This window comes from Muscardinus avellanarius, assembly GCF_963383645.1.
Source record: "Muscardinus avellanarius genome assembly, chromosome: 3".
Classification (NCBI taxonomy): domain Eukaryota; kingdom Metazoa; phylum Chordata; class Mammalia; order Rodentia; family Gliridae; genus Muscardinus; species Muscardinus avellanarius.
The window spans coordinates 83,271,812-83,299,711 of NC_137788.1; the positions used below are offsets into that span (position 1 = coordinate 83,271,812).

The 27,900-nt window shown below is 50.5% G+C and overlaps 1 protein-coding gene across 4 annotated transcripts in view; it reads right to left on the reverse strand.

The window, feature by feature from the left end:
- The window catches only part of BCAR3 (BCAR3 adaptor protein, NSP family member), a gene marked incomplete at both ends in the record, with an annotated part of 113,313 nt that overhangs the window by 4,457 nt on the left and 80,956 nt on the right, over positions 1-27,900 (reverse strand). For 2 of the 4 annotated variants that reach the window (XM_080692404.1, XM_080692406.1), the window contains 6 exons: positions 558-729; positions 6,205-6,320; positions 10,850-11,502; positions 12,617-12,720; positions 16,719-17,161; positions 19,669-19,797. In XM_080692404.1, the coding sequence (XP_080548530.1) occupies positions 558-729; positions 6,205-6,320; positions 10,850-11,502; positions 12,617-12,720; positions 16,719-17,161; positions 19,669-19,797 (1,617 nt within the window). The remainder of the gene's footprint in view (positions 1-557; positions 730-6,204; positions 6,321-10,849; positions 11,503-12,616; positions 12,721-16,718; positions 17,162-19,668; positions 19,798-27,900) is intronic. The other 2 variants (XM_080692405.1, XM_080692407.1) reach the window with 1 other exon arrangement.

Here is a 27,900-nt window from a genome sequence, read left to right on the forward strand (position 1 = left end):
CCTCCCTTCCCCCCAGTACTGGAGATTGAACCTGGGGCCTCGTGCATGCTAGACAAGTGCTCTGCCTCTGAGCTACAACCCCAGTGGGTCTCAAACTTTCTTTTTCTTTTCTTTGTGTGTTATTGAAGATGGAATCCAGGAGCATTCTACCTCTGAGTCACACCACCCCCCAGCCCTATTTTATTTTTTATTTTGAAACTGCATCTCACTAAGTTGTGGAGGGCCTTGCTAAATTGCTGAGGTTGGCCTCAAACCTGTGATCCTCCTACTCAGCCTCCCAAGTACACTACCACGCCTGGCTTGTCTCAAACTTTTAATCCTCCTGCCTTAGCCCCCCAGTAGCTGGAATTACAGGTGTATACCACGATAGCTGGCTATCCACTGTTTTTATAAACAGAGCTGAAAAGTTAAAAGACACTGCTCTGACTGTCCCAGTCAAAGCAGCTTTCACTAAGATTATCTTTCAAGAATGACTAAAATAGTCTGACTTGCCCGACCATGTGTGGGCAGGCCTCTTTGCAGAACTCTGAGTGTGCACATCTTGAGCAGAAGTTCACCTGTGCCATCTCCAGGGCTTTCATGATGGCCGAGAAGGAGTAGAGGTCCCCCATGCTATCTTTCAGCTCCACCGCCACCTGGATGATTCTGTTGAGGGTGGCTGCCCGCTCCTCCAAGCTGCTGGTGCAGCCCAGAATGTCCACTGCAATGCCAATGGCCATCGTGCTGTGCCTAAGAGGGAGGAGATGGGTGGTCAGGCCCAGGTCAGTGGGACTAGGAGAAAACGACTCCAAATTGGCCAAGAACATGACTGTTGTTGTGCCATTTGCTGTTGTTGCTGTGAAATGGGCTAGTAGGGCAGAGAGTCAGGACATCTCAACAGAGAACATTTCTAAGCACGCAGACTGTGGCAGGGCCTCCTCTGGGCCACAGTCAAGTCATTATCCAATCAAGTATCAAGATGCCAGCCAGATGCAGTTGTGTACACCTGTAATCCCAGCTCCTCAGGAGGCTGAGGCAGGAGGATCCCAAGTTGAGGCCAGCCTGGGCAACTTAGGAGACTGTGTCTCAAAAAGGGCTGGGAATATATAGCTGTCTCAGTGTTGAACACCCCTGAGCTCAATCCCCAGTACCACAAAAACAAAAACACGAGATGTCCCAGCTCAGGGGCAAGTTCAACCCTGGATCTGGGGTCATGAAGAGGACCTCCTGGGCAAAGCTCCTCAGAAGTGCAGAGACTCTTTGCACCCACCCACCAGGAGAGGCCCAAGAAGACACCAGGTACATTCAGCACACACTGCATTCAGCTCTCAGGAGGTCTGGGGCCACCGCCACTGAGCTCCTGAAAGGACAGAGAAATGAAAGGACATGCTGGAGACAACACGGGCATCGGAACAGGGCGGGAGAGCAGCTCAGAGTGGTGCCCTGCAGTCCCGTCACGAGGCACCGAGCGAACACAGATGTGGCCAAAGACCGAACTGCTCACGGGCAGGACTCTGCCTGTAAGTTCAGGCCCTGGTCAGGCGCAGGGACACATTCTTATAATCCCAGCTACTTGGGAGGCAGGAGCATTCAAAGTTTGAGCCCGGGAAGCTTAGCAAGACCATGTCTCAAATAAAAAAAAAATTCTAAAATAAGCTGTGGGTATAGCTCAGTGGTAGGAGGCCCCTGGGTTCAATCCCTAGTATTATGGAACAAAATCAGACCCTAATAAGACATAAATCTTACTTAAGCCTCCCTTTCTCATCCTGAATGAACTACTTCTGGCTCTACTCGCAGACTTAGAGCACGACGCAGGGTGACCTTTTCTCTATGTGACAACAGAACCCGTATGAGCCGGGTCTCGGGGTCGGTGGGTGGCAGGAAGCACCAGCTGTGGCCCTTTCCTTCCCCAGCAAATATGGACCCAGGAGTTCACGGCGTCGGGCCAGAATTGCCTTAACTCATTCTTTTTCCAGGCTCTGGTATGATTGCTGGTGGGAAGCTGCAGTCCATAGCTATGGTTACTAGATTACAGCGTGCCTTTGACAGTCCAAAGTCCATCCTGAAACTCCACAGCCGAGGATGTCACGCCACGCCTGTGCTGTGTGCCAGGACTCTTGTCCTTCTGTGAGCAAGAGGCAGGGGTGATTCAGCCACTGCCCAGCCGCACTAGTTCTCCATGTCTGACAGAGAAGCAAGAGCTCCTCCTGCTTGTGTTTGAATGTGACGGTGCTCACTTGTGGTGTGACCTCAGGCCGACACCTACCTGCTCTTCTCAGTTTCTTCATCCATAAAACGGGAGCAGGTGTTGTGAGAACTAGAAACCGCGGGGCATAAAGACAACAGGCGGTGGGCAGTGCTTGCTACTAATGTCGTCTCAATTTGTATGTCTTTCCCTGTCTCGACTCATTGTGCCTGTTTGTTTCCTTTTTCTCTATTTCTCTTTTCTTGATTTTCTTTCCCCCCCTTCCCTGTTTTGGGGATTGAACCCAGGGCCTCATGCATGCCAAGCAAGAGCTCTGCCGATACACTACACTCCCAGCCCCTTTTTATTTTGAGTCAGGGTCTAAGTTGTTCAGGCTTCCCTCAAGGGTGCCATCTTCCTGTCTGATTCCCAAGTAGCTGGGATTACAGATGTGTGCCACTGTGTCTAGCTCAGATCCTCCTTTTTTTTTTTTTTTTGCGAGACTGGGGATGGAACCCAGGGCCATTCGACCTCCAAACTACACCCCCTGCACTATTTTTTTTTAATTCTTTATTTCGAAACAGGGTCTCACTGAGTTGCAGAGGGACTCACTACATAGCTGAGGCTGTCCGCGAACCTCAATCATCCAGTCTCAGCCTCCCGAATGCTGGGATTACAAGTGTTTTTTTGTTTTTTTGGTTTTTTTTTTTGTTTTTTTTTTTTTTTGGTGGTACTGGGGATGGAACCCAGGGGCCTTCTACCTCTAGACTACACTCCTAAGACCTATTTTATTTGGAAACAGGGTCTCTTAAAACAGCTGAGGCTGGCTTAGAACCTGCACGATCCTCCTGTCTCAGCCTCTCAAGCGTGAGGATTACAAGCGTGCGCCACCACGCCCGGCCAGGTCCTCCTTTTTAAAGAACCGGTGTTACATCAGGGCTACCTGGGCAATTATATCCATTGGTTGCTCAACATCTGCCCAGAACCTCCTTAGTCAGGTGCGCCACCGTGGTATGAACGACGGGGTGGAGAGTGTGTAGCACGCACACCAAGAGCAGCAGCAGGAAAGTCCTAACAAAAATCAAGGTTGGCTTTGAATTGGGTTCTCAAAGGCAAGAGAGCGGTGTCACCTGACAGGTCAGGAACCTTTTGATTTTGGCTTTTACTTCATTAATAAACTGAAATGAATCTAACTGCTGCCCAAGCTCTGTAGGTAGACCCCACAGGCCAGCCTGGGTAGGAAGCAGCTAAGGCCTGAGACCCCAGGCAAGCAGCAATCAGGAGAGTGAAGATGCAGAGGCTGACAAGGGCGACAGTGAGAAAACAACCCCGAGACCAGAGGCAAGCACCCGCCTGCCGGCCCAGCCTCTGCTGCTCACATCAGGCCTTTACAGGCTCCGATTCATCAGGCTGGAGCCTGGGGAGTGTTCAAGCTAAGTGCTATCACATGAGAGATGGGGAAGTGAAACAGGGATCACTTGGCCCAGACAACCACAGAGGGAAGTCAGGGGAGCTGAGAAGCCGGGCCTGGGGCAGAGGGAGAATCCCGAGGTCTGGTCAGGAGGAGGGCGGTGCACAGTCGGATCTGGAATCCCCCAAAGCCTTAACCAGAGGTGTGCCTCTCCGCAGGGCCTCTTCCCAGCCTCCGTCCTCCCAGTCTTCATCCGCATTCTGAGTGTTTTCTGTGGGACTCATCTGTAGCTGTGAGGCCAAAGCAATGGTGGCACTGGGGTCTTACCAGCTTTGTAGCCAAGGAACCTTGAAAGCAGCTGTACTGACCCACCGAGGCTGACCTGAGATGCGGTGCTCACTTCCAGGGGTTGGCATCCGCTCACTGCATGTGGCTATTTAAAGTAGCAAATAATAAGCCAGGCGTGGTGGCACACGCTTGTAATCTCAGTACTTGGGAGGCTGAGACAGGAGGATCACAGGTTCAAAGCCAGCCGCAGCTACTTAGTGAGGCTCCCAGCAACTTAGTGAGACCCTGTTTCCAAATGAAGTATAAAATAGGTCTGGGAGTATAGCCTGGAGGTAGTGGTACTGGGTTCCACCCCCAGTACCACTATAAATAAATAAATAAAGTAGCAAATAAAAAACTGGCATGGTGGCACATACCTGTAATCTCAGTACTTGGGAGAATGAGACAGGAGGATCACAGGTTCAAAGCCAGCCTTAGAAACAGGCTGTCAGCGACTTAGTGAGACCCTCTTTCCAAATAAAAAATAAAATAGGGCTGAGGGTGTAGCTCAGAGGTAAAAGGCCCTGGATTCAATCCCCAGAACCCCCCCCCCCCCACACACACACACACAGCGCAAATAATGAAAAAGAACTTAATTCTCCAGTCGCCTAGCTATGTTTCAGGTACTCAGTAGCCACTTGGCTACTATTAGGACAATGTAATCTGATGCCGGTAGAGCCCAGCTGTAGCCTCTGATTGCAGTAACTCCCCCACCCCCGGGGTGCGGTTGCCTTTTGTGTTTTTTTGTCCGTTTTTCTGTAGAGGCTGTGCTGGGCTAAAGATGACCTAATGGCCAAGACAAGCTGACATTACCTGGCTCCACTGAAACTGACCCCCTCTGGTCAGCTCTGCAGATCTTTGTGGGCTTTGTAGACCCCTCTCCTATAAATAGTATCCCCATCCTGTCCTTCCCAGCTGCCGCCATTTTGGTCTCAGCTCACCTGCTGGTGGGTAGATGAAAGTTCTATTCCCCAATCCTCCTCCAGCTCAGCACTCAACCTAACAGCTACCGTAATGGCCAGTGCAGATAAGAACATTTCTGTCTTCACAGAAAGGTGAACCAAGAACATCACGGAAAGCCACAGGCAGACTCAGAGCATGTGGAACGTTGGATGTAAAAATAGAAAAGAGCATTTTAGCTGAGTATGGTGTCACACGCCTATGATCCCAGTACTTGGGGGCTGAAACAGGAAGATTGTGGTTTGAGGACAGCCTCTTCAAGTAGTGAGATTCTCAGAAACCTAGTGAGACCCTGTTTTAATGAAAAAAAATAAAGAGGGCTTGGGAATGCCAGAAATGGTGGCACACACCTGTGATCTCAGTACTCGAGAGGCTGAGACAGGAGGACAGCAGGTTCAAAGTCAGCTTTAATCTCCAGTACAACACCCCCCCCCCCCACACACACACGTAGGTAACAGAAAGCCTTGCCTAAATCAACTAAAAAAATGTGTTTAAAAGGCTGGCTTTTGTGGTATTATAAAAATCTAGTTTTGTGCTTCTTTTCTTAAAAACATGCCTCTCTATGTCTAATTTCTAAACATCTCATGTTCAGATGTGTGCATTTTATTTATTTTTGTGGTACTGGGGATCGAGCCGAGAGTCATTCTACCTCTACACTGCACCCCCAGGCCTATTTTATTTTTATTCTGAAACAGGGTCCTGTTAGGCTGATGAGAGTCTCTCTTCTTGCTGAGGCAGTCCTTGAACCAATGATCCTCCTGTCTCAGCCTCCCAAGGACTGGGATTACAGGCGTGCACCCCCATGCCCAGCTCCATATGCATTTTGATGAATGCCCAGGCCCTGGCTTTTCATGAGAAGAGGCCAGCTGCTTGGGAGACCTGGGGCTGGGTACCAGCATCTCCTCACCTCTAACTTCTCTTCTCTCTGCCCCTCAAAGAAAATGTCCAGAATCTGTTCTTCCCATCAACTACCACCTAATTCTTCCAGCAACTTAAACTCCAGAGAGACAAAGGTGTGCGGCTCCTGATGGGCTGGAGGGCCAGGGAGCAGGGGCATCTCTGGAGCCTGCATTGCCCAGCTCGCCCCCAGACGATGAGCCACCCACAATCAGAGCAGGGCCAGGAAGGAGTTCTTTGTCTCTGACATGTGCTTTCCTGTGTCTTTGTGCATCTCTAGAAAACCTCCTGCTCAAGCTTCTGAGAAGAGTCCCCTGGGGCCACGCGCCCTGGAGTGGCACGGCTCACCGGGCGGGCTGGTGCAGCTACTCTTCCTCTGAAACCCGCTGTTCTGGTGCCAGAAAGGAGCAGAAAGAGTGGGAAAGGCCGAGGACACACTGCTCACCTTTCGATTATGTCCAGGCGCAGCTGGTGTCCATGAGGCAGGGTGACCAGCTCCAGCCCCGAGCTCACGCCCATGCTCCTCCTCATCTCCTCTGAGACTTCAAGTATCCTAGCAACCTGTCGGGAGCAGAGTTGAAATTTACTGTATCAGGATGTGGGCTGCCCCGGCAAGGATTCAAATTGTGAAAGGAAACTGGGGTGGGGGGAGTGGCTCACACTGGTAACTCCGATACTTGGGAGGCTGAGATAGGAGGATCGCAGGTTCGCGGCCAACCTCAGCTACTTAGTGAGGCCCTCTGCAACTTGGTGAGACCCCCGTTTCAAGGTAAAGAATAAAAATAGGGCTGGGGATGTAGCTTGGAGGTAGAATGCTTCTGGTTTCAATCCCCAGTACCCCCCCCCCCAAAAAAAAAATCCCATGTTAAACCGGGATGGTGGTTTTGTACCATGCTTGTCGCATTTCTTTATGAGCAGTAATGGTTTAAAAAAATGGTTCTTTTATGGGGGGATTTTAATATGTATATTAAAATGTAAATGGAGTAAAAGAAAACAGGGAAACACCTAAAGTGGCCTACAGAATCTGAAGACGTGGGACATGCCCCTGCCAGGTTTAGTTCTCTGAGCTTTTGTCTGAGACAGGCTGGATCCTGCTGCGACCGTTTGCTGCCAACAGCCGGGCTGTGTGTGCGCGAAACCCGCCATCCCCCTCAGCAGAGAAGCAGAGTCGCTCCTCTCTCCTGTGGGCTTTGCCATTCATGTTCTCACTTAGCAGTCGTGGCTGGCTGCTCTTACCCTTAATTACGCCTCTCCTGGGTGCAGTAAATGCACTGTACGTCTGGAACCTATTAAAAACGTGTATAGTGATTTGAAACCCAAAGTCTCAAACACACCCACATTTCCTCCATAGAGGTTTTCTTTAAAGAAAACCTTTGTCCAAGTGAGCTCTCACCCCATCTCAATTCCAGTATGTAATCACAGAATATCTGAACTGGGCATTAATTGATCATTCATACTCGTGTTACTTATTACATTAGGATGTTATTATTGAGTTACTGTGTCTCTAAAATGGTGCAAGGACCCCTCACAGCATGCTGATAGACTAACATATCTAAAGGTGTTCGAGCCTGGACACATGGCAGGGATGAGATCATTCCTTTTCTCTGTTTGGTAGACTTGTCCTTGACCATAATTATCTCAGGCACATGAGCTGTGCAGATGTCTTCATAATAGGCCACAGAAAACATCTGGAAGTTTAGGCGGTATTATTAACTCTGACCCTTAACTTCTGTGGCTAAGCAGAAAAGCCACTGCCAGCCCCGGGGATGGGCCTGTGGGATTAGCTATCCAGAGGTCAACCAGAACAGGACACGGGACGTGTTCTACATCCTCCTCTGTGCTCCCTGGGCCTCGGTTTCCCCCTGGCTAACAATATTTCTAAAGCACTTTGTGAAGTCCTTGAGAAATGACCTTAACCCGCCCCCAAGAAAATCTATTTGAAAATATATAAATCATGGACCATGCGGAAGTGCAAAGAAACCTGGCCCGGTCTTGGGAAAGAGATTTACACCAGACCTTGGCCAGGCGCTGGTGTGTGCACCCTGCGTGCTTGCTCTCTCGTGTGGACAGCTGTCCTGCAGAGCGCCCAAGTCCCCTACATCCGCGGGGTGCCCTCCAGTCAAAGTGCGCTCTGTGATGACACCAAAAGGCTCCTGGCTGATTCAGATTTGTCTGGGAACACCAGCAGGCATCCTGTGATGCCTGGTCTGTGTGAGAGAGAAGCCCCCAGTCTGTCTGCAGCGCAAACATCCATCCCTGGGTCCCAGAGGCCACACAGCTTGCGCTGGGCTGCTGAGCTGCAGGACGAGGTGGGCCACCCCGAGGGGCTAGCTTAGGTCCCCTGGAGACGCCAGGGTGGCGCGGCTCAGAGGCAGAGCGATGAGGGGTTTGTAGGGCATTCCCTGGCGGCCGCACCCACGACACCATTCCAGCCTCCCTACAACCTCCAAGTCTTAGCTGTCCCCACTCTGCGTCCCCCTGCCTTGGAGGCTGCTGCAGTGCCCCAGGGACGCCCCAGCAGGGCCCTGGCCTGGCCCTCCTGCCCACTGCCCAGGGGTCTTCTAAAATGAAGATGCCGGGCTCTGTCACCTGTCAGCACAGAAGACTCAGAAGGGCACCTACATGCTGGGTTCTGTCTCCCTCTGCTCAGTGATAAGGTGAAGGCAGGAACCCAGAAATAGAGACTTAGAAACACTGAAGGAAAGCCCTGCCTGGCCTCCCCATCCTACGGCACCCCCACTTTCAGAACCCGCCAGTGAATCCTCTGTGAACCGACCTCGCTCCCTGGTCCCTGCCTGTGCGCCCTCCTGTCGGCTGCAAGCAGCTTTTTGCATCCATCCGGTCAACTACTCGGCCTTCCAGACTCAAGCTCCCTTCCCGGAGGACCACAGCTCCCGCACCTTCCCTGCAGAGCTTCCTGCCCAGGCTGTGGTCCAGGTTTCAGTATCAACTCTCCATCTCACACACACACAGCTCAGCGTGGCACACAGTAGGCACTCAAGGCAGAAAACATAATCCTCTGGGCCAGGCGAGGTGCCCTGGGCTTCGCATGTATTATCTCCATCATTGCTTTTCACTGACTTCCTGGGTGGCTAGCCTGCCGTCTTTAGATGGGAAAAGAAGAGCCTGCAGCTGCATGGCCAAGGCAGGTCTCAGATTCACACAGTCGATTCCCACAGGCCAAGGGGCAGGGGCAAGCGTGGCCATACTCCAGGCCTGGGTGAGCGCGATGACAGTGGGCACCGTGGGAGGGTTCAGGGCTCCTGTGGGCTCTTGGGGGAGAAGGGCTGGACGCTCTGAGCATGTGCCTCCATGGCTGTCAGGACCACCCACTGTCCTATGGCTCTGTGCTCGGTGGGATGGGGCACATGGGGTCCAGATGCTGCCCGGCGCCTGCTGGCTCCTGGGTGGCCCCGTCTGGCTGCCACTGCTATGGATGGAGACAAGTGTTCTCAGAGAGACACTGGTTGTTTCTGGAAGTTCCAGGAAGAGAAATCCTGGAACTGAAATCCTCTGTCCACTTACCTCCAAACAGGTTTATCCTGCTTTAAAGTGGGGTAAGGACTTAGCATGGCAAATTATCTGATCATCTGTGAGCACTGCCCAAGGACACCAGCAATCGAGCCAGCAAGCCCTCGCTCTTCCAGTACAGAGTTTCCTGGGTCTCGGCAGGCCCTGCATAGCAGAGATGCCCCTGCCCCAGCACAGCCCCCTGCCCCCAGGCCTGGCCAATGAGGTGTGCTCGTCAGTTACCCCTCAACCCTGTTTTCAGGAAGGGGCTTCTTAGCCCCAGGACAGCCAGCAACGACCTACTGTTCCTTGAGGCCGTTCTGATGAAGGTGCTCAGAGCTGGATTTCTAGCTATAATTCCTAACCCAAGAAAGGAAATCTAGATTTTAAATAAGCCCTGACCTTTGCAGCTAACTGACTTCTAAGCTATGAAAATGAAATGGGATTTTAAATTTCTCTGCGGCCTTGTCTGCTGCCCAGATGCCCAGGAACCAGCCAATTTACACTCAGAAGGTGGCTGAGCCCAGCCCAGCCTGAGACACCTGTCATCCAGAAATATCTCCATGAAGGATGAGGTTGCCTTGGGACCGCCTTTGAACAAAAGCCACCCACAACTCAAAGAAACACTTCCTATCAAAAATGATGTGTTTAGTCACACGGAAGACAGTCATGATATGCTGTTCAGCGAAAGACTCCAGGTTTGGAAAAATATGTACAGACCAGTGCCACGTGTGTGAAGAAGGTTATGCAAACATCATTTACATATATCTATTTGCAGAGCAAATGGTAATGTGGCATTTTTGCATACACCAAGTGTTGTCAACGAAATGGTGATTATCGGGAAAACGGGTTTTATGTGATTTTATCTTTAATTTGCGTTTTCCAATGGTAAAACTAAAGCCAAAGGAAAGCTAGATTGTAGATGAAAATGTTTCTGCAGTAGCAGAGCCTTGGTTATTTTTATCTCATTATACTTTATATACATTATTTATTCATTTTGTTGTTAAACTGGTCTTTAAGATAGATACTTCATTTTTCTAAATTGAGCAATTATGGCTGGGCGTGGTGGCGCATGCTTGTAATCCCAGCGCTTGGGAGGCTGAGACAGGAGGCTCTCACAGGTTCAAAGCCAGCCTCAGCTACTTAGTGAGGCTCTCAGCAACTTAGTGAGACCTTGCTTCCAAATAAAGTATAAAATAGTTCTGGGAGTATATCCCTGAGGTAGAAAAGCCCCTGGATTCCACCCCCACTAACACACACACACACACACACACACACACACACACACACACACACAATGAAATGAAAATAATTGAAGCTCTGCTACTACAGAAATGACATTTTCCTCTACAATTTTTTTCGGCTTTGGCTTTACCAACTCCCCCAGGGTGGAAGCAGGGCAGGCCCAGCCCTCCCTCTGTCCCAGGTGAAGTTTATAGCTTCCTGCCAGGACAAAGGTTGTCCAACTGTGGTTCCACCCCATAAATAAGCCCCACACCCCTATTATCTGCAGACCTGGCCTGGTGGGGCAAGGCCATGAGGAGCGCCTCACAGCCCTTCATGGCGGGCTGGACACCCACCTTGCAGTCCGTGCTCAGCAGGTGCTGCGCGATGACCTTGGGGTCATGGCTGATGAACAGCTCCTTGACGTGCTTTAGCATTGCTATTTCTAGGGGCTTGTTCTCCGGAGGAAGGAGCTTGGACTCAAACTCATTGGGCCTGAAGGAAGACACAGTCTCCAGGAGGGGCGTCACGAACTTGTCCTTGTCTCCCTGCCCCTCATCCTCCTGAGCTGCAGGGGGTTCCCAAGGTCTGGCTCCGTCATCCCCATCGAGGATCAGGTAGCTGGTTCCAGAGTTCCGCGGCCCTGGCGCCCCTTTCTGCGTGGTGGTCAGCAGTTCCATGCAGCTGCCCTGGGCTTCTGAGGGCAGCTTTGTAATCCTGTCCCAGCCTGTGGCAGAGGCTAGATTCAGTTCACAGTAGCTGGCCTCTGAGTTGAGCCAGGTGGCCGGGGAGGAGGGAGCCCGGCGGAAGGGCACCTTGCAGGGCTTGGGGGGCGGCTTGGGGCACAGCTGGCTGTCTGACCCCCGCAGCGCCTCCCCTGCCCTGCTGTCCGAGGACACCCTTCGAACCAGCGCCGGGCTCAGCGTGGGCTCGCTGCCTGTCCTGAACACGGGTGAGTTCGGGCCGGGACTTGTGTCCATACCCGAGGCCTGAGAGGGCAGCTTACAGCCTGTGGAGGATAAGAGAAGGTCAGAGAGTGCTCAGCTGTGTGGAGAACAGAAAACAAACAAAACTAGAGCGGCATGACAGCTCCCAGCCCTCACTCATGCCCTTGGGTTTCAATTTTCACTCCCCAGAGCAAAGAGTGCGCTGGCCCCCACACCATCTAGAGCAGCCTAGAGCAGTCTAGAACACCGTGAGGGCTCAACAGCCCCACCCCACACTTCTGGGGCAACTCTAAATTCCAGGCACTGCCTGGGATGGCTAAGTGGTGACATCATTTTATGGCCACAGAAAGTTGGTAGAGTCAGAACGGGAAAGCGCGTTGATCTTGGAGGGCAGTGAGCTCTGCGGTCTCGCCCTAAGAGACAGAAGTCCTTAGCCACAGAGCACGAAAGTTCCAGAGCACTCAGAGCCAGGGCGGGTTCCGGCAGCAGAGACACAGGGAAGGGAAACAGATGTTGAGATAACCCACACAGAAGAAGCTTACACAGGGACACGAGGAAGTACCACTCTGTGTCCCATGGAAGGTCACCTACAAACAGAACACACCAAGCCCAGCTCCTACTGACGCGCTTTTATCATTCCACACGCACCAGGCCTATCGCTCCATTCATGGCTATCTGGTCATGAAAGGAAAGTGAAGAAGGTGAGAGGTCTCTCTGGACAGCTGTCCACCAGATGCCGCAGCATCACACACACCCCCTCTGGCCCGGGAGGGACTAAGGCCATAGGCTCACTGGGCGTGAAGACTGCCAGCTACTCAATGGGCCTGGAATCAGAAGACCTGGGTTCAAATGCTAGGTGACTCTGGATAAGTTACTTCACCATTCTGGGCCTTGTTTTTTATTTTTTGTTTGTTTATTTATTTATTTATTTATTAGCTACAAACTAGGGATCATCATGCTCATCTTGAAGGCTTGTTACAAGGCTCAAAAGCTTACATGATAAAGCACCCAGCTCAGCGCCTTGCAACCAGACACATTTCACAAACCCTCCTCCCTCTAAGCTGCAGGTATAGGGCCATAGGTCATTTTCAAACTAAGGAGAGGTGGAGCAGAAAAACAGCCCGAAGGGAATTGGGGTTGCGCCACCCTCCTCCCCCAAAACTTCCAAGGACATACCGATTGGCAGGTGACTTTCTGACTGGTGAGCTTTGAGGGCTAAGGCCCTCCTGTCCTGCATGTGATCCAAGCAGGCGGGCTGGCTGCCACTCTTCTCTTTATTCCTGAAATCAAAGACAAACCCGGCAGAAACATGTCATTAAGTCATAAAATTTCCAGGCAATGTCATGGAAAGTTTAAAAACAGAAAGAAAATTGCTCCGATGACAGTGCTCTGCATACCCTAACAGTAAAGGAATGTCCAGGGAGGAGGAATTATTGATGGGGCGATTTATATGTAATGTGCCGTGTGGGCCATCCCGCATCCCTGTGACCACGGCGGCTAAGTCCTAGGATGCCTTCTCTGAGCCCTTCCATCCTGTTGAATGGAGCAGGGTAAAAGTTTCACAATGTTCTCGGGGGAGAAGAAAATCTGATGAACTGGAATGTGTACTTTTAACAGAGCCTAAAATTACTTTCAGCCCCCGGGGGAGTGACTTGTTTAACTAACATGCGTTTTCCACGATGCTTCAGTGTCAGCTGGAAAGAACCTGAGGGGCACTTTCCATTTCAGTGCAAACCTCAGCATCCCCCAAGTAATCTGCAGGATTGCAGGGGAGGCTGTCACACTTCCTGCTTGCCTGGGGGACTCACAGACCGCGCCTCCTCCAGCTGACCTGGAAAGCACCAGCACTGTCAGTAAGCAAGGGGCACCAGGGAAGAGGTGGAGGGCGGCTTTGGCTTTCCAGGTAGGTGTTCACCATCCGTTCCGCCCTTTTCCAGTCTGAACTGGTAATTTCTCTAATTAGCACCAAACAGTAGCATATCACTGGCTGGAGAAAAAGCCATCACACCAGCCAGGTATAAAGAGCTGCAGCTAACATTCCCACAAACATTAAAACAGCCTCATGCTACAAAAACCATGCCGTTCTTCCCTACCTTGGCAAGCACCAAAGGTGGGGGGGGGGGGGAACGACAACGCCAAACTCCCAGCAACAGAGAAAGTCTAGCAATCCCTCAGCGATAAGGCAGAACAGAGTACAAATTCCAATGCGAGTGGTTTCTGAGCGGTGATATTTAAGCAGTGACCACCGCAAGCCATTGGTCAGACTTCAGGGGCCCCAAAGAGCTGGACAGATGGAATGCAACCTGGCTGAGTGTGCACACCTCTGCCTGGGCCCGGGGCCCGGCCAACCAGCGGGCTGGACGTCAGAGCAGGCGGCAGGGGGCCAGGGCTGCCGTGGGGGAGCCACTGGAGGGCAGCAGGGCAAAGCCCGGCCAGCGGCCACCTTTCATGTTTGCCCGCCCAGCCCCCACCTTCAGCCACTTCCGGGCCGCTGCCCGTGCCAAACAGTAATGGAGGCCCTACATTCCAAAGGGCAATCAGAGAGGGTTGTTAAGCTGGCCTCTTCGACTTAGAGATTGCCTCGGTCTGTTTTTCATTTCTTATCTTTTAAAAAAGGTTTTTAAGCAGGATCACTGGGGCTGACTAGGTGAGTCCTCTCGAGCAGTCTGGGCGGTGCAGTGGCTACGCAGACAAGCATACTGTGGCTCCATTCCAGCTGCAGCCCGTTCCCAAAGGCATTCAAAGAAGAGGTGCAAGGTGCTATGTTATGTTTTAAGGGATTACACAAGTCCACTCTTAGCAAGAAAGGGAAGATTTTTTTCCCTTTTTTTGTGTGTGGTACTGATGATTGAACTCAAGAGCATTCCACCTCTGAGCTACACTCCCAGCTGTATTTTTTATTCTTTATTTTAAAATAGGGTCTCAGTATGTTACAAAGAGCCTCACTAAGTAGCCAAGGCTGGCCTTGAATCAGCAATCCTGCCTCAGTCTCTCCAGTACTGGAATTACAAGTGCGCACTACCATGCCTGGCCGAAAGGGAGGATTTCTAAATATCTGTTCTTACCTTCCTTCCTGTAACTGCCCTGAGCTCCTCTACCTCCTATTCCCCTCCAGATAGTAATAATACTAGGATTATTAGCACTTACCTAGCACCTGCTGCGTGCTTTCACTCTTCTAAGTACGTATCTATTTAACCCTCATAACTCTATCTTTCCGGATGAAGAAAGGGAGGTCCAGAGTAGAAAGGCGCTTGCAGGGGTTACACAGCCGGCCAGCACGGACCTGCCCCGGAGCCACGGGTCCTCAGCCACACTGACTAACATGTGCCGGAGCCTCTGGGTAGCTCACAGCTGTAATTTGTGTTACTCACATAGTCCTAAATTTTGCTTCTACATTTTTTCAGTATAGAAATTATAGCTGGTGACATTTCTTCCTGGTCCAGACATAAAACCAGCAAGTAGAGTAAAATATGTTGGCTTATACATGTAAGCTTTAGAAGCCGGGGTGCTGGAGAGAGGCTGCTGCTGTGTGCTGAGGGGCTGGGCTACATCCCAGACTCTTCCCTTCCTTTCTCTCCTGCACAGAGGGATAATACGCACACACACTTCCATAAAAGATGAGCCCTGGACCGACATAGAGCACTCGGCTCCGTAATTTTGCTGAGGGAGGGCAGGGTGCTGAGGATTGAATCCAAGGTCTCGCACACACTAGTGCTCAACCACTGAGCTATATCCCAGCATCTTTTTTTTTTTTTTTTTGGTGGTACTGGGGGGTGGAGCCCAGAAGCTTTCTACCTCCGACCTATACTCCCAAGACCTATTTTATATTTTATTTGGAAACAGGGTCTCACTGAGTTATTGAGAGCCTCACTAGGTGGCTGCGGCTGGCATTGAATGTGTGAGATCCTCCTGTCTCAGCCTCCCCAGGGCTGGGATTACAAGCACGCGTCATGCGCCACCACGTCTGGCTATATTCCAGCACTTTTAAATTTCGACACAGGGTCTCACTGATGTTCTGAGGCTGGCTTCGAACCTGTGATTTTCTTTTCAGCCACCTGAGTCTCTGTGATTACAGGCATGCACTATTGTACCTGGTCCAGTGATGGTTTAAGGCCCTGATTTCTACCCAGTTCTCTCAGCTCTTCTCTCCCCTCATTCAGACTGCACTCTACTCTACCTTCTCTGCACCCTGTACTCTAAACACCTCTTATCCTTGAACTCTCACCTGTTCCCAGCAAACCAGCCACTCTTTCCATATGGTCTGATCCCTAACTTAAGCCACTGGGCCTAAATCCCTGGTGGACCCCAAACTGCTGCTGGATCCTGACACTCAGCAAGCCCATAGCTTCAGCTCACATCAAATGACTTAGAAGGATGCCGGGCGTGGTGGCACACGCTTGTAATCCCCGCCCTTTGGAGGCGGAGACAGGAGGATCGCGCAGGTTCGAAGCCAGCCGTGCGCTGGCTTAGGAGACCCTGTTTCCAAAATGAAAATGTAAAAATAGGTCTGGGAGTGTAGCCCCGAGGTAGAAGGGCTTCCAGGAACCCCAGTACCACCAAAAAAAAAAAACAAACAAACAAACAAACAAAAAAAAACAAATGACTTAGGATTATTATTATTTTTTTTTTGAGGGTCTGGGGATGGAACCCAGGGGCATTCTACCTTCGAGCTACACCTTCTGCCCTATTTTTTATTCTTTATTTTGAAACTGGGTCTCACTGAGTTGCAGAGGGCCTCACTAAGTAGCTGAGGCTGTCCGCGAACCGCGATCCTCCAGGTCTCGGCCTCCCGAATGCTGGGATTACAAGCGGGCGCCACCACGCCCGGCTATGATTTAGGATTATAGGTGTGTGTCACCAAGCCCAGATGCACCATTTGCTTTTGATACAACTCAACTAGAGACTAACTGTATACTGCTTGGTAATAGCTGTCCCACTAACATTGGGCCTTCCCCCACTCCCCTTTTCTTTTTTCTTAGTACTAAGGATGGCACCCAGGGGTGCTATACCACTGAGCTATACCCTCAGCCCTTTTAACTTTGAGACAAGGTCTTAGCTAAGTTGCCTAGGCTGGCCTTAAACTTGTGACCCTCCCACCTCAGCCTCCCTAAATTGCTAGGATTATAGGCGGGTGCCCCTGTGCCAGGCCCTAACTCTGGGCTTTTTCTCACTAATATCTTTTACTATTTCTCTTCTCTATTCTCATCTGCTAAATAGAACTGGGGCACCCTAAGTGGTCATCACCGTCCTGCCACTGCCCAAAGAGGCCCCGACCCACCTGAGGAGGTTTCCCCTGGGCAAGCTCTGCTCCCGGCCCTGGCCGCCGCTCATGGTCAAGCTCAGCCTCTTGGACACTTCTGGCCTTCCCTCAGCGAGGCTGCCCTCCCGGGACAGGCCCGGGGAGGTGCCGTACCGCTCCTCCAGGCACCGCAGGGGCACCGTCCTGTTGACGGGCTGGAAGATGATAGCGCCGCTCTGCTGGGAGACCGGCCGCCGGTTGCCCACGTAGCAGCGCACCAGGCCAGGGATGGAGTCGAAGCTCTCCATCTCGAACTGGTACTGCACGCGGCTGTAGGCCTCGCTGAGCCGCAGGACCGTGCGGCGGATCTTGAAGTGCTGGGCCAGGTTCTTCCACTGACAGGTCAGGACAAAGTTCCCAGGGCTGGACAGCGAGTCTCGGACCAGGAAGTCGCCATCGCGCTGCACCAGGTTTTCAGACACCTGTGGGCAAAACAGTGGGTGAGGAGAAGGGAAAGCGAGTGTGCTTACCCGCCTTCCAGAGCCATCAGGCCGTTGGAACACAGCGCCATCGCGCCTCCGCTCCCTCAGCCTGCGCTTTAGTCTGTCGAATGCCAAATCTGAGAACTCTTTACCGAGCACCTCCTATATAGCGTGCACCACTGCAGGCCCTGGGGCCCCGACAGTGACGAAGCAGACACCCAGGCCCCTAGCGCAGCTTTGATTTTAGTGAGAACACATCAGCAACAGGTATGGTATGTCAGACACCCGTAAAGATAAGGAAAAAGAAAGTCGGGAGGCAAGAAGGGCTGACTTTAAGAGCACGGTCAAGCTGGGCGTGGTGCTACCCGCATGGAATCACCTGGGAGGCTGAGACACGAGGACTGCGGGTTTAAGGCCAGCCTCAGTAGCTTAGTGAGACGGTTTTAAGATAAAAAAAAAAATAAATGAAAAGGGTTGGGGGTGTAGCCTGGAGGTAGAATGCCTCTGGGTTCAATCCTCAGTTGGAAAAAAAAGAAAAAAAAGACATACGGTGGTATGGTCAGGGAAGCATCATTCTCATGGAAAGCAGACATTCACATGGACTTGAAGGATGTTAAGGAACAGAAAATAAGAAATAAGAAAATGTTTGCCTGCCGGGTCTGGGTTTCCCTCCCCAGCTGGTGGAGTGAGGAGGAGGAGGTATGGGTTGGTCTCCTCGGAGCCCTCTCCTCCATCGTCCCACTCCAGGCCTGCCCAACAGGAGGAGAGACTTGTAGACAGAAATGTGGCATCAGAGATGTGTGTTGGATTCTGGACATGCCAATTATTGGCTGGAAAAGTGGACTCTTTCAGCGAGTTATTGTGAGGATTACGTATTTGCACCCGACATTTGCAAGTCATTAGTCCAGTGCCTGGGACACAGTGGCCGCTCAGTTCCAGCTGAGCTGTGATGAAGGTGCTAGAGAAGGACGATTTACACCGTGGTGCAGCCGGCGCCCGCTCCGCGGGTGACAGGACGAATTACGCAATCTCTCTGTGATTCATCGACATCATCCATAAGGTGAGGATAATATTACCCACAGAGAGGCTACAAAGACTTCAAGGAATAAGATGTTATAACTGTTATTCTTACTGTTATTATTTTTATAGTGTCCAGTTATCTGGCCTAGAATTCTGCTAAAATTTATACTTGTGACAGTCATAGCACATTTTGCGATGAGAATGAGGAAAAGATTGGTGGTGTCAGTCTTCAGTTTAATAAACTTTGATGATTTTTTGGGAATATCTCAGCGTTCAATCTATGGTATACTTCTGTTAGCTTAAAATAGTATGCTACCATGGTTACCTTAAAATTGCATCTTTGCCTTAAAAATATTTTTTTCACAGAAATTCCATGTCTTGGAATTGAGCCTGTGGAAATAATTATAGGTATGAATATAGTAGTTTTCTTAAAGGATGTTGGTCAGAGCACTAGGAACACCCCAAGTGCCCAATAAATTGTGATGTGTGCGTACAATGGACATATATGTGACGCAGGCTGGTCCACAAGAGTATTTCATAGCAGGCAAGAATTCCCAGGACATGTCATTAAGTGAAGAAAGTGGGCTACAAACAGCACGTGTAGTACATCCCCTACTTGACTGAGGAGGTCTAAGGGGGATATATACCAACATGCTCGTGCCGGTTCTCTTCAAAAGACAATGGTGGATGAGAGTTTTAATTTTCTTCTTTTGGTTATCTATGTCTTCTACAATCATTTTTAAACCTGAGAAATCTGCTACACTAAAAAAAAATAAATTTACAATATGATGGTCCTCCTCTGCCCATTTCCTGGCATGTTGTTGTCCTTGGTTAGTAATTGGCCAGAACAGGTTTACAATAAAAACCCAAGAGGAATTCAACACTTCAATCTTGCAGGCTTAATTTATTTTTCAATTTTTAGAGTATGAAGTCAAAACATTACGGCGATCCCCCAAATGATAATCACACAAAGCATTTTCTAGCGATGCGTCTGTGGTCACTGGTATAGTCCTTTTTTACCATCTCTGGGTCACGGGGTGGGGGCAGGGGGGAAGAGAGAAGAGGTGAACACCGCTGCCCCTCTCCAGCAGAGGCAACCTGCCATCTGCGCCGCCTGCCCTGTGCCCTAAAGGCAAGCTGCTACCTTAAAGGAGGCAGGCTGGGAATGGTAGGAGGCTGTGGCGGCTGGCCAGGAGCTCAGTTATCTGACCCTCAGCCCTGTGACTGCATACTTCTCCAGGTTACTGACCCTCAGGCTGCAGCCTGCTGCCTGCTGGATACTGGCTCTTCCTGTCTCCACTCACTGGCATGTGGAAATGTGCTTTGGGTTCCTGACCTTTGAGTTTCCCGAGGTCTCTTAGAAGCAGGCTAAGAAACCACTTGATAGTATTGGCCTTTGGCTGAACTGGAGCTCGCTCCCATGTGCCCTGAGAGAGGGAGCCCACAGGGCCATCGAGTTGGCGTCACCTGGGTACAGGAGCAGGTACCTGTCGGGGGATGCGGCCGTGGTACCAGGCATGGCTGCGCAGGTCCTCACTGCTCAGCAGCAGCTCCTCCTCCAGCTCCTTCTTCAGCCTCTCAGGGGTCTGGTCCATGCTGTGCCTCTCCTTGGAGAACTGCAACGCAGAGTCCACAGTCACCCTCCCTGCCCGCGCCAGCCCAGCTGGAGACCGCCACCCGCCTGGCTGCTCCTCTGCTGTGCAAAGCAGACGAGTGTGTGTGTGCCCAGCGCTGTGCCCAGTCAGGGGAGCCTCGTGATGACTGCAGTTAGCTGGGGCTGTAATTCTCTAGCTGCTATGCCAAGCATGTAAGGACATTTTCACCTGAGCTGTGGGTGGTAGCGCCTGCCTAAAATCCCAGAGCTTGGGAGACTGAGGCAGAAGGATGGCAGGTTCGAGGCCAGCCTCGGCAATTTAGTGAGACATCTCAAGATAAAATGTAAAAGGGTAGAAGGTATAGCTCAGGAAAGAGTGCCCCTGGGTTCAATCCCCAGTACCACAATTTTTTTTTTTTTTTTACTTTCAACCAGGACATGGGGACTTTGGTAGGGGAATCTATTCAAGCAACAGTGAGCTAGGTAGGTGGGGCCGGAAAAAGAGGCAAGAGGACAGAGAGACACAGGCTGCTGGCTTCCCGGGGGAGCTGCCTCCTCCTTCAGAATTGTCCTAACCTGGAGCTCAGAAGGACGTCAGCTCCCATCTGGCCTCTGACCCTGGGCCTCTGGGACAGAAAGGCAGAAGTCAAGTCCTTGGGACCTGGCAATGGAAGCTTTAAATGCTTTGCTGCAGGCAATTGAGTGAGTTCTTCAAATTTTTAGAGTACTTGCACAGAGCAATTTTATGTCTTTGAATTTAACAGAAGTCTGAGTGCATATTATGTATGACTTTTTTTTTTTTGTACTACTGAGGATGGAACCCAGGGGCATTCTACCTCCGAGCGACAAGCCCAGCCCTATATTTTATTCTTCATTCTGAAATAGGGTCTCATTGAGTTGCACAGGGCCTCACTAAGTAGCTGAGGCTGTCTGCAAACCACGATCCTCCTGTCTCAGCCTCCCAAATGCTGGGATTACAACCATGTGCCACCACGCCCGGTTACCTAATTATTTATTTATTTATTTATTTATTTTTTGGTGGTATTGGGGGTGGAACCCAGAGGCTTTTTACCTCCGGGATATACTCCCAGACCTATTTTATATTTTATTTGGAAACAGGGTCTCACCAAGTTGCTGAGAGCCTCACTAAGTAACTGAGGCTGGCTTCGAACCCGCGCGATCCTCCTGTCTCAGCCTCCCAAGCACTGGGATTACAAGCGTGCCCCACCACGTCTGGCCCAGCTACTACTTACTTTTTTTTAATATGTCATTTAATTTTTATGACAGGCCTGAAATAGAGACTGAAAAAAAAAGGGTCCTCGGTCTTCGACAGTTTGAGGGATGTTCAGAAGCCGTGGTGTCAGGAGTGCTAGCCCCAATCCTTCTCCACCAAGAAAACAATAGCTTTTCTGTGCCTATGGCCCCTGAAGGGCACTGGTGAGAACCACCCAGGGCCTTTCTTGAGCCCTGGCCACCAAGTGTCACTTCAGCCCTCCCTCCTCCCCTCCTCTCAGGAAGGGCAGTGGAAGATTTTGTATTAAAGAGATGCCAGGCTCATGGTCCATGATGCCTGCGGGCTTCTCACAGCGACGCTTGACACTGCCTGCTCCCGTCATTAAGTATGCACGGCAACATCTACATCTGAAGACTTGAGCACAGAACAGGGCTTGTCAATCAACTGTCATTTATTGTCTGTCTTGCCTCCTGCTAGGCTTTCTCGAGACTATAAACCCATCTACCTCTTCCCCATGACCCTCATGCAGAGCCTGAACATACCAGGTACTCAGTATTTAACTGTGAACAAAGGAACGTCTATTACCTTTCTCAGTTATAGGGCTGTCCTTTCATGCAAATGATCTGAAGCCATGGTTTAGCTGGGCATGTTGGCTGACATTCAACTAAAAGATGATCTCTCTCTCTCTCTCCTCTTTCTTTCTCTCCCTCCCTCTCTTTTCTTCTTCCTCCCTCTCCCTTCTCTTCTCTCTCTCTCTCTCTCCCTCTCCTCTCCTCTCCTCTCCTCTCTGTCTCTGTCTGTCTCACTGAGGACTGAACTCAGGAGCATTCTACCTCTGAACTATACCCACTACTTCAGGGCCTAAGTTGCTGGGCTGGCCACAAACCTGAGATCTTCCTGTCAGCCTCCCAAGTACTGGGATTATAAGCGTGTGCCACCATGCTCGGCTCAGTCTCTGTCTTTTATAGGAAGATGTAGCCACATGACCAAGGTCTAGCCAAGGAAGGGTAAACCACAGAGCTGGTGTGACTTCTGGGGTAAGATGTGATGGCTGGAGCCAGGGTATCACCCTGCACCATGAAGAGGAAGCCACAGTCTAGCAATGTTGATAGAGAGGCTGGGTCCCTGGTGACCGTGGGTCACACCCCAGCCCTGGTCTACCTGGTCTACGGTGACTGACCTCATGAAGCCTATGTTCCTGTCTAGGTGGCTGTACTAAGTCTGCGCAGAGCCCCCTTTAGCTGCCCTGTCAGTTTCTAGGCCTTGCTTGAGTCCTTTGTGCAATACCCGATTCTATGTTTGCCAGATGAAAATGTAGCAATCTCAAAGCCTACAGATCCTGCATAATCCTCCCCTGAATTTTTATTTTTCCCATTAAAAAAGCGATTCTCCTATTCATCTTTGCTCCCTCTTCCTCCTGGATCCCCCCACATCCAGACCACCCTCCCCTCCCCTGCCCTTTTCTTTGCATGTTATAACTGTGAGGTTTGTGTGTGTGTGTTTTTAAAGCATTTTATGCAACAATCTTTCACCCCAGGCTTTGAGGTGATATGCTTAACACTTGTTACAGAAAATATAAAATCAGGGAGCTCGCATGTTATTTCTGTTCTGGCTCCTTAGAGGAAATTCCACAATTATTGCTCCCACCCCACAGACTCTAGAGAGACTGTGTTGTAAGGTAGTGCAGGAAGTACCTCGGGAGGAGGGGAAAGGGAGATTACTGAAATTTTTCCCTCCCAGATAGTTTGGGATGGAAGACCAGACACATGCCCCTAAGCACTTGCATAATTTTCAAAAGGTTAGGCAGCCGGTTGCACAATTGCCGAGCCTTATGTTTTACAATGGAAGGAGAGGAAGAGAAGGGAGAGAAGGGATTTAAGGAAGGTTAGTCTGGAGCAAGCAAAGGACTACAAAGGGCTTTTCATTTCAGGCCACTGAGGGTTGGTTCTAATCCATTACGCGGAACAGGCGCGCTGAGCCTGGGCCTTGGCAGTATCTTCCAAACAACCCAGGAAGGACTGCTAGGGTCACCAGAGGATTCCCCAACAGTAATTTGTGGGGGGTGGCTGCCTTCTAGAACCTTCTAGAACTTTCACTTACCATTTTATTTATATATGAATGCAACTTTTATTATTTTTCTCAACTGCCTGCCTGTATTTTGTGATCTTGCCAGCTATGACTGTGCCCCTAGACATAAGTACTCTTGATACGCCTCCAGGGTTGGTGAGGGGTGAGCATATAAGATATTTTGGCAAAAGGTTATCTATTTATACTTTGAGAGCCTTGGAATTGACTTTGCGCTCGTTGAGAGCCAGAAACGAGATCCCTGCTTCCTGGGCTAGGTCGCACGCACCTGTGACACTTGGCAGAACTCTGTTGGTTTCCCCCAAACACGCGAACCCCTGATGACCCTGTGCCCTTCCCTGCACTGCTGCCATGTGGGAGGAGTCTAAATTTTTCCCTGAAATACAACCATTTCAGTCATGACCTAGGCTAGTTTTATAGGTTTTGGCAACAAAGCAAATCTCAGCAACTTAAGGGAACGTGGCCGAGCACAGGCTCCGCTGCAGGGCGCGGCCTCTCATTGATCTGCATCCCTATTGATTCTCTAAGGCCCGCAGAGTCCTCCTGCCCGTCCTTGGACTACATCTCTGAGGGAGGGGTAGAAGAGACAAGTATTACTCACATAATATTCACAAGCATTGCTATTATTTGCTCGGCACAGAATTGAGCACGAGAGGAGTCAGCATCTCAACGGCCCTCCATCTTGGGAAAATAAACAGGACACAAGTAGATCACTCAACTCCGTCCCGGGTTCCAGAGCCTTTTGTCCTAGTGTGAATGTTCCACCCCGTCACATCTGTTTCAGCAGAGGTCTTCTGAACTCGATGTGTCTCAGACACTGTCTGGACCCAAGTCTATTCTCAGTCCATCTGTCAGCACTGGTCCAAGGGTTGTTGTTGTTGGTGGTGGTGGTGGTGTATGTGTGTGTGTGTGTTACTAGGGATTGAACCCAGAGTCATTCTGCTTCGTAGCTACATCACCAGCCCTATTTAATTTTTATTTATTTATTTATTTATTTATTTGGTGGTACTGGAAGTGGAACCCAGGAGCTTTTCTACCTATGGGCTATACTCCCAGACCTATTTTATACTTTATTTGGAAACAGGGTCTCACTAAGTTGCTGAGAGCCTCACTCAGTAGCTGAGGCTGGCTTCGAACCTGTGTGATCCTCCTGTCTCAGCCTCCCAACTGTGGGGATTACAAGCATGCGCCACCACACTCAGCTTAATTTATATTCTGAAACAGGGTCTCACTAAGTTGCGGAGGGCCTCACTGTATAGTTGAAGCTGACAGTGAACCTGCGATCCTCCTATCTCAGCTTCTATTGGGATTACAGGCGTGCGCTATCATGCCTGGCTTTGCATGGTCAACTGAACACGAAAGCGGCGCTCACAGGTCCTTTGCACTGGATACTCCTCAACTGCCAAGGAGGAAGAGACAGCAAGAAAACTCACGAATGGCCAACCTCTCATGCAAAGGCTATAAATGTTAATAACGACTGCATTATAGTAATAGGACTTTTTCTTCCTAGCTCAAACTCTCCTGTGCCTTCTAAATTTGAGCCTCACTCCTAGAAGGCAAATCTGATTCCTTGTTTTTCCACATTCTTACCTGCAGGGGAAAGATATGGTGGCCAGAGGAGGAGGGGGAGAGGCCGGGGTGGGCTTCCGCCTGCCCAAGCTCCACCCTATGTGGCGGCTGTGGGCTCAGCTTCGGATCCAGAACACTCTGTCCACAGGTCTTGAGCTTCGTTCCAGAGACCATATCCACCCATGACCACCGTGAGGCAAAGATGAAGGCAGGACCCACATATTCTACCCTAGTGCTTGCCTGAATTTGACCCACCAAGAGGTGCCAAGAACCTCACAGAGACAGTATATCTTGGGCTGGGTCACCCACCTGCACGATTCTACTTCTAAATCCAAAAACTTTGTCCTGGTAATTAGCATCGGGGGCTGATGAGAGGGAGATAAGCTGATGTAGGGATGCATGAGGTCATCCAACCAAACTGAAGGTTAGAAAATCTATCAATTACTATAACTGATGCTTTTCATAGAAATCTGAGTCTAGCTACATCTTTCTCTTTCCAACATTTTTGTTGTTGTTGTTGTTGTTGTTGTTGTTTGTACTAGGGATGGAACCCTTCTACCTCCGGGCTACACTCCCAGACCTATTTTATATTTTTTATTTGGAAACAGGGTCTCTTAAGCCAGCGCGGCTGGTTTTGAACCTGCGCGATCCTCCTGTCTCCGCCTCCCAAGAACGGGGATTAAAGTGTGTGCCACCACGCCTGGCTCTTTCCAACATTTTAATAGCCTTGTGTCAGATGTTACAGCACTGTGTTTAAGACCTGGACCAGCTAGCTCCCTCAATGTACAGGCCTCCATGCCACTAAACAGTTGTGTGGCTTTGGGAGTGATATTAGCTCTCTTGTAGAGCTTCAGGCTCCCTATCTGCAAAATGGGGCTAACTGGATGTCATGTGATGTTGATAAGGATTAAATGGGTAGATATCTGTAAAGCTATAGCATGTGCCCTGGTGGATAGTCTGCAATAATGTTAACTGTCATTAAGAGACGTATCAGAGCTAGGCACAGTGGCACACACCTGCAATCCCGGTACTTGGGAGGCTGGACAGGCGGATTAGACTAGCTTCAGCAACTTAGCAAGATCCTCGGCAATTTAGGGAGACCCTGTTTCAAAAATAAAAAAAATGAAATGGCTGGGAGTCTAACTCAGAGGTAGAATGCTTGAGTTTAGTCCCTAGTACCAAAACAACAACAAAAAAGATAAATCAAGATGCTACTAATCTGGTTCTATAAAATAAACAGCCTTAGCCGGGTGTGGTGGCACATATGTCATCTTAGAACTTGGGAGGCTGAGACAGGAGGATCTCAGGTTCGTGGCCAGCCTCAACCACTTAGTGAGGCCCTCTGCCACTTACTGAGACCCTGTTTAAAAAAAAAAAAGAATAAAAATTAGGGCTGGGGGTATAGCTCAGAAGTAGAATGCCCCTGGGTTACATCCCCAGCACCACAGAAATAAAATAAATAAAGAGCCCTGGGTTGTAGTTCAGCATCAGAGCATTTGCATAGCGTGCCTTGAAGCCCTGGGCTCAATACCCAGTATTTGGGGGGGGGGCAGACTTTACATCTAAGATCTGATGGAGGAGGCTCAGAGAAGAGGGGACTGGGAGGGAGGCAACTAGGGAAAGCAGTCTGGCACTTGTCTGGGTGCCTGGCAGCTGCCTGCCCCAGGCTGCTTCAGCCCTCCGAAGCGGCTGCCTGCCATGACACCCCTGGTCCAGTTCCATGGTCAGGATCAGCACTGACTTGCTGGGGCCGGCTCTGTAAACCACGAGTGTCACTCTGAATCTGGAAAGAGCATCTCTGCAGCCCGGCAAGTCTGGCCTTGACGGGCTGCAACAGCTATAGCCCAAGAGACCGTTGGAAAACACATTCTGGGGGCGCAGAGCCAGCTCCACTGACATGCTGGGAAACTTGATTAACTCGGAAACCCACGTTTCCACAGCTCTCCAAGGAAGAGAAAGCTGTTCCGGCCTGGGAGGGGGAGAGCACAGGCTCTCCTGTGTGCGCCTCCAGCCTGCATTTCAAATCAGGCACAACAATGGGCCTGGGCATGAGGGAGATCTGCTTCTGAGCCGGTTGATGAGGGGGGTGTGGGCATCTGTCAGAGCCCTCGGGGAGGCCATGGACGCTCATCTGCATGTAGAAGAAGAACTGGAAGAAGATGGTGTCTGCATTATAATTAATATTTGTTTTATTCTATCTTTGTCTGTTAAAACACTTTCCAGTTCCTGAAGGATTTTTTTTTTTTTGTGTGTGTGTGTGTGTGTGTGTGTGTGTGTGTGTGTGTGTGTGTGGTACTGGGAATGGAACCCAGGGGCCTATTATATTCCCAGACCTATTTTATATTTTGTTTTGGAAACAGGTTCTCACTAAGTTGCTGAGAGCCTCACTAAGTAGTGCAATCCTCCTGTCTCAGCCTCCCAAGTACTAGGATTACAAGCACGTGCCATCACGCCCGGCTCTGCAGGATTTTAAATTGTGCAGACTCTTGTCTCTGCTCCCCTCCACCACCACAAACTGATGGTGGAAAAGGAGAGACTGGGGTAGGGGTCATAACTCTCATGGTGGCCCAGCAGTTTACCAGGCACTGGGCTGCTGGCAGGAAAAGAAGGCCTGCCCTCAAGAAGGGTGCAGTGTCCTGGGAAGATTATACACAAAGAAGCAGGCTAGCCAGCGTGGTGCCCTAAGCCTGTAATCCTGGCTACAGGAGGCCGAAGGAGGAGGATCGAAAGTTTGAGGCCACCCTGGACAATTTAGCAAGACTCTGTCTGAAAAAAGGGCTGAGGATGTAGCTCAGTGGTAGGCAGGCAGGCAGTTTTAGTTCTGATTCTACCTCCTACCTCCCCATTCCAGTCCCCACTGATGGGATCACTGTTCTGCCACACAGAGGAGAGGAGCGAGAGCTGGACAGTACCACGGTGCTGTGTGCATCCCCAGCAGCCAGCCATGAACTCCCCTGTGACCTCAGCCAGTGACCGGGCTCTGTCACCCGCGACCACAGCAGTCCTGATCCAGGAAGGCAGGGTCCAGATGAGCAGGGTCTGACAGCGGGGCTGACGCTCAGGTCTTCGCTTTCCAGACAATGTGAGGCATTGAAGATCTCTGCCCAAGCAGCCACAGGTACACAAGGCTGCCTTCGAGAGATCGAACTGGCTGCAGTGAAGAGAGTGCCTGGGTGGGGCCGGGCAGGCGCAGTCATTTGAAATGTGCTGGCGATGCTCTAATCTCTATCCGGAGCC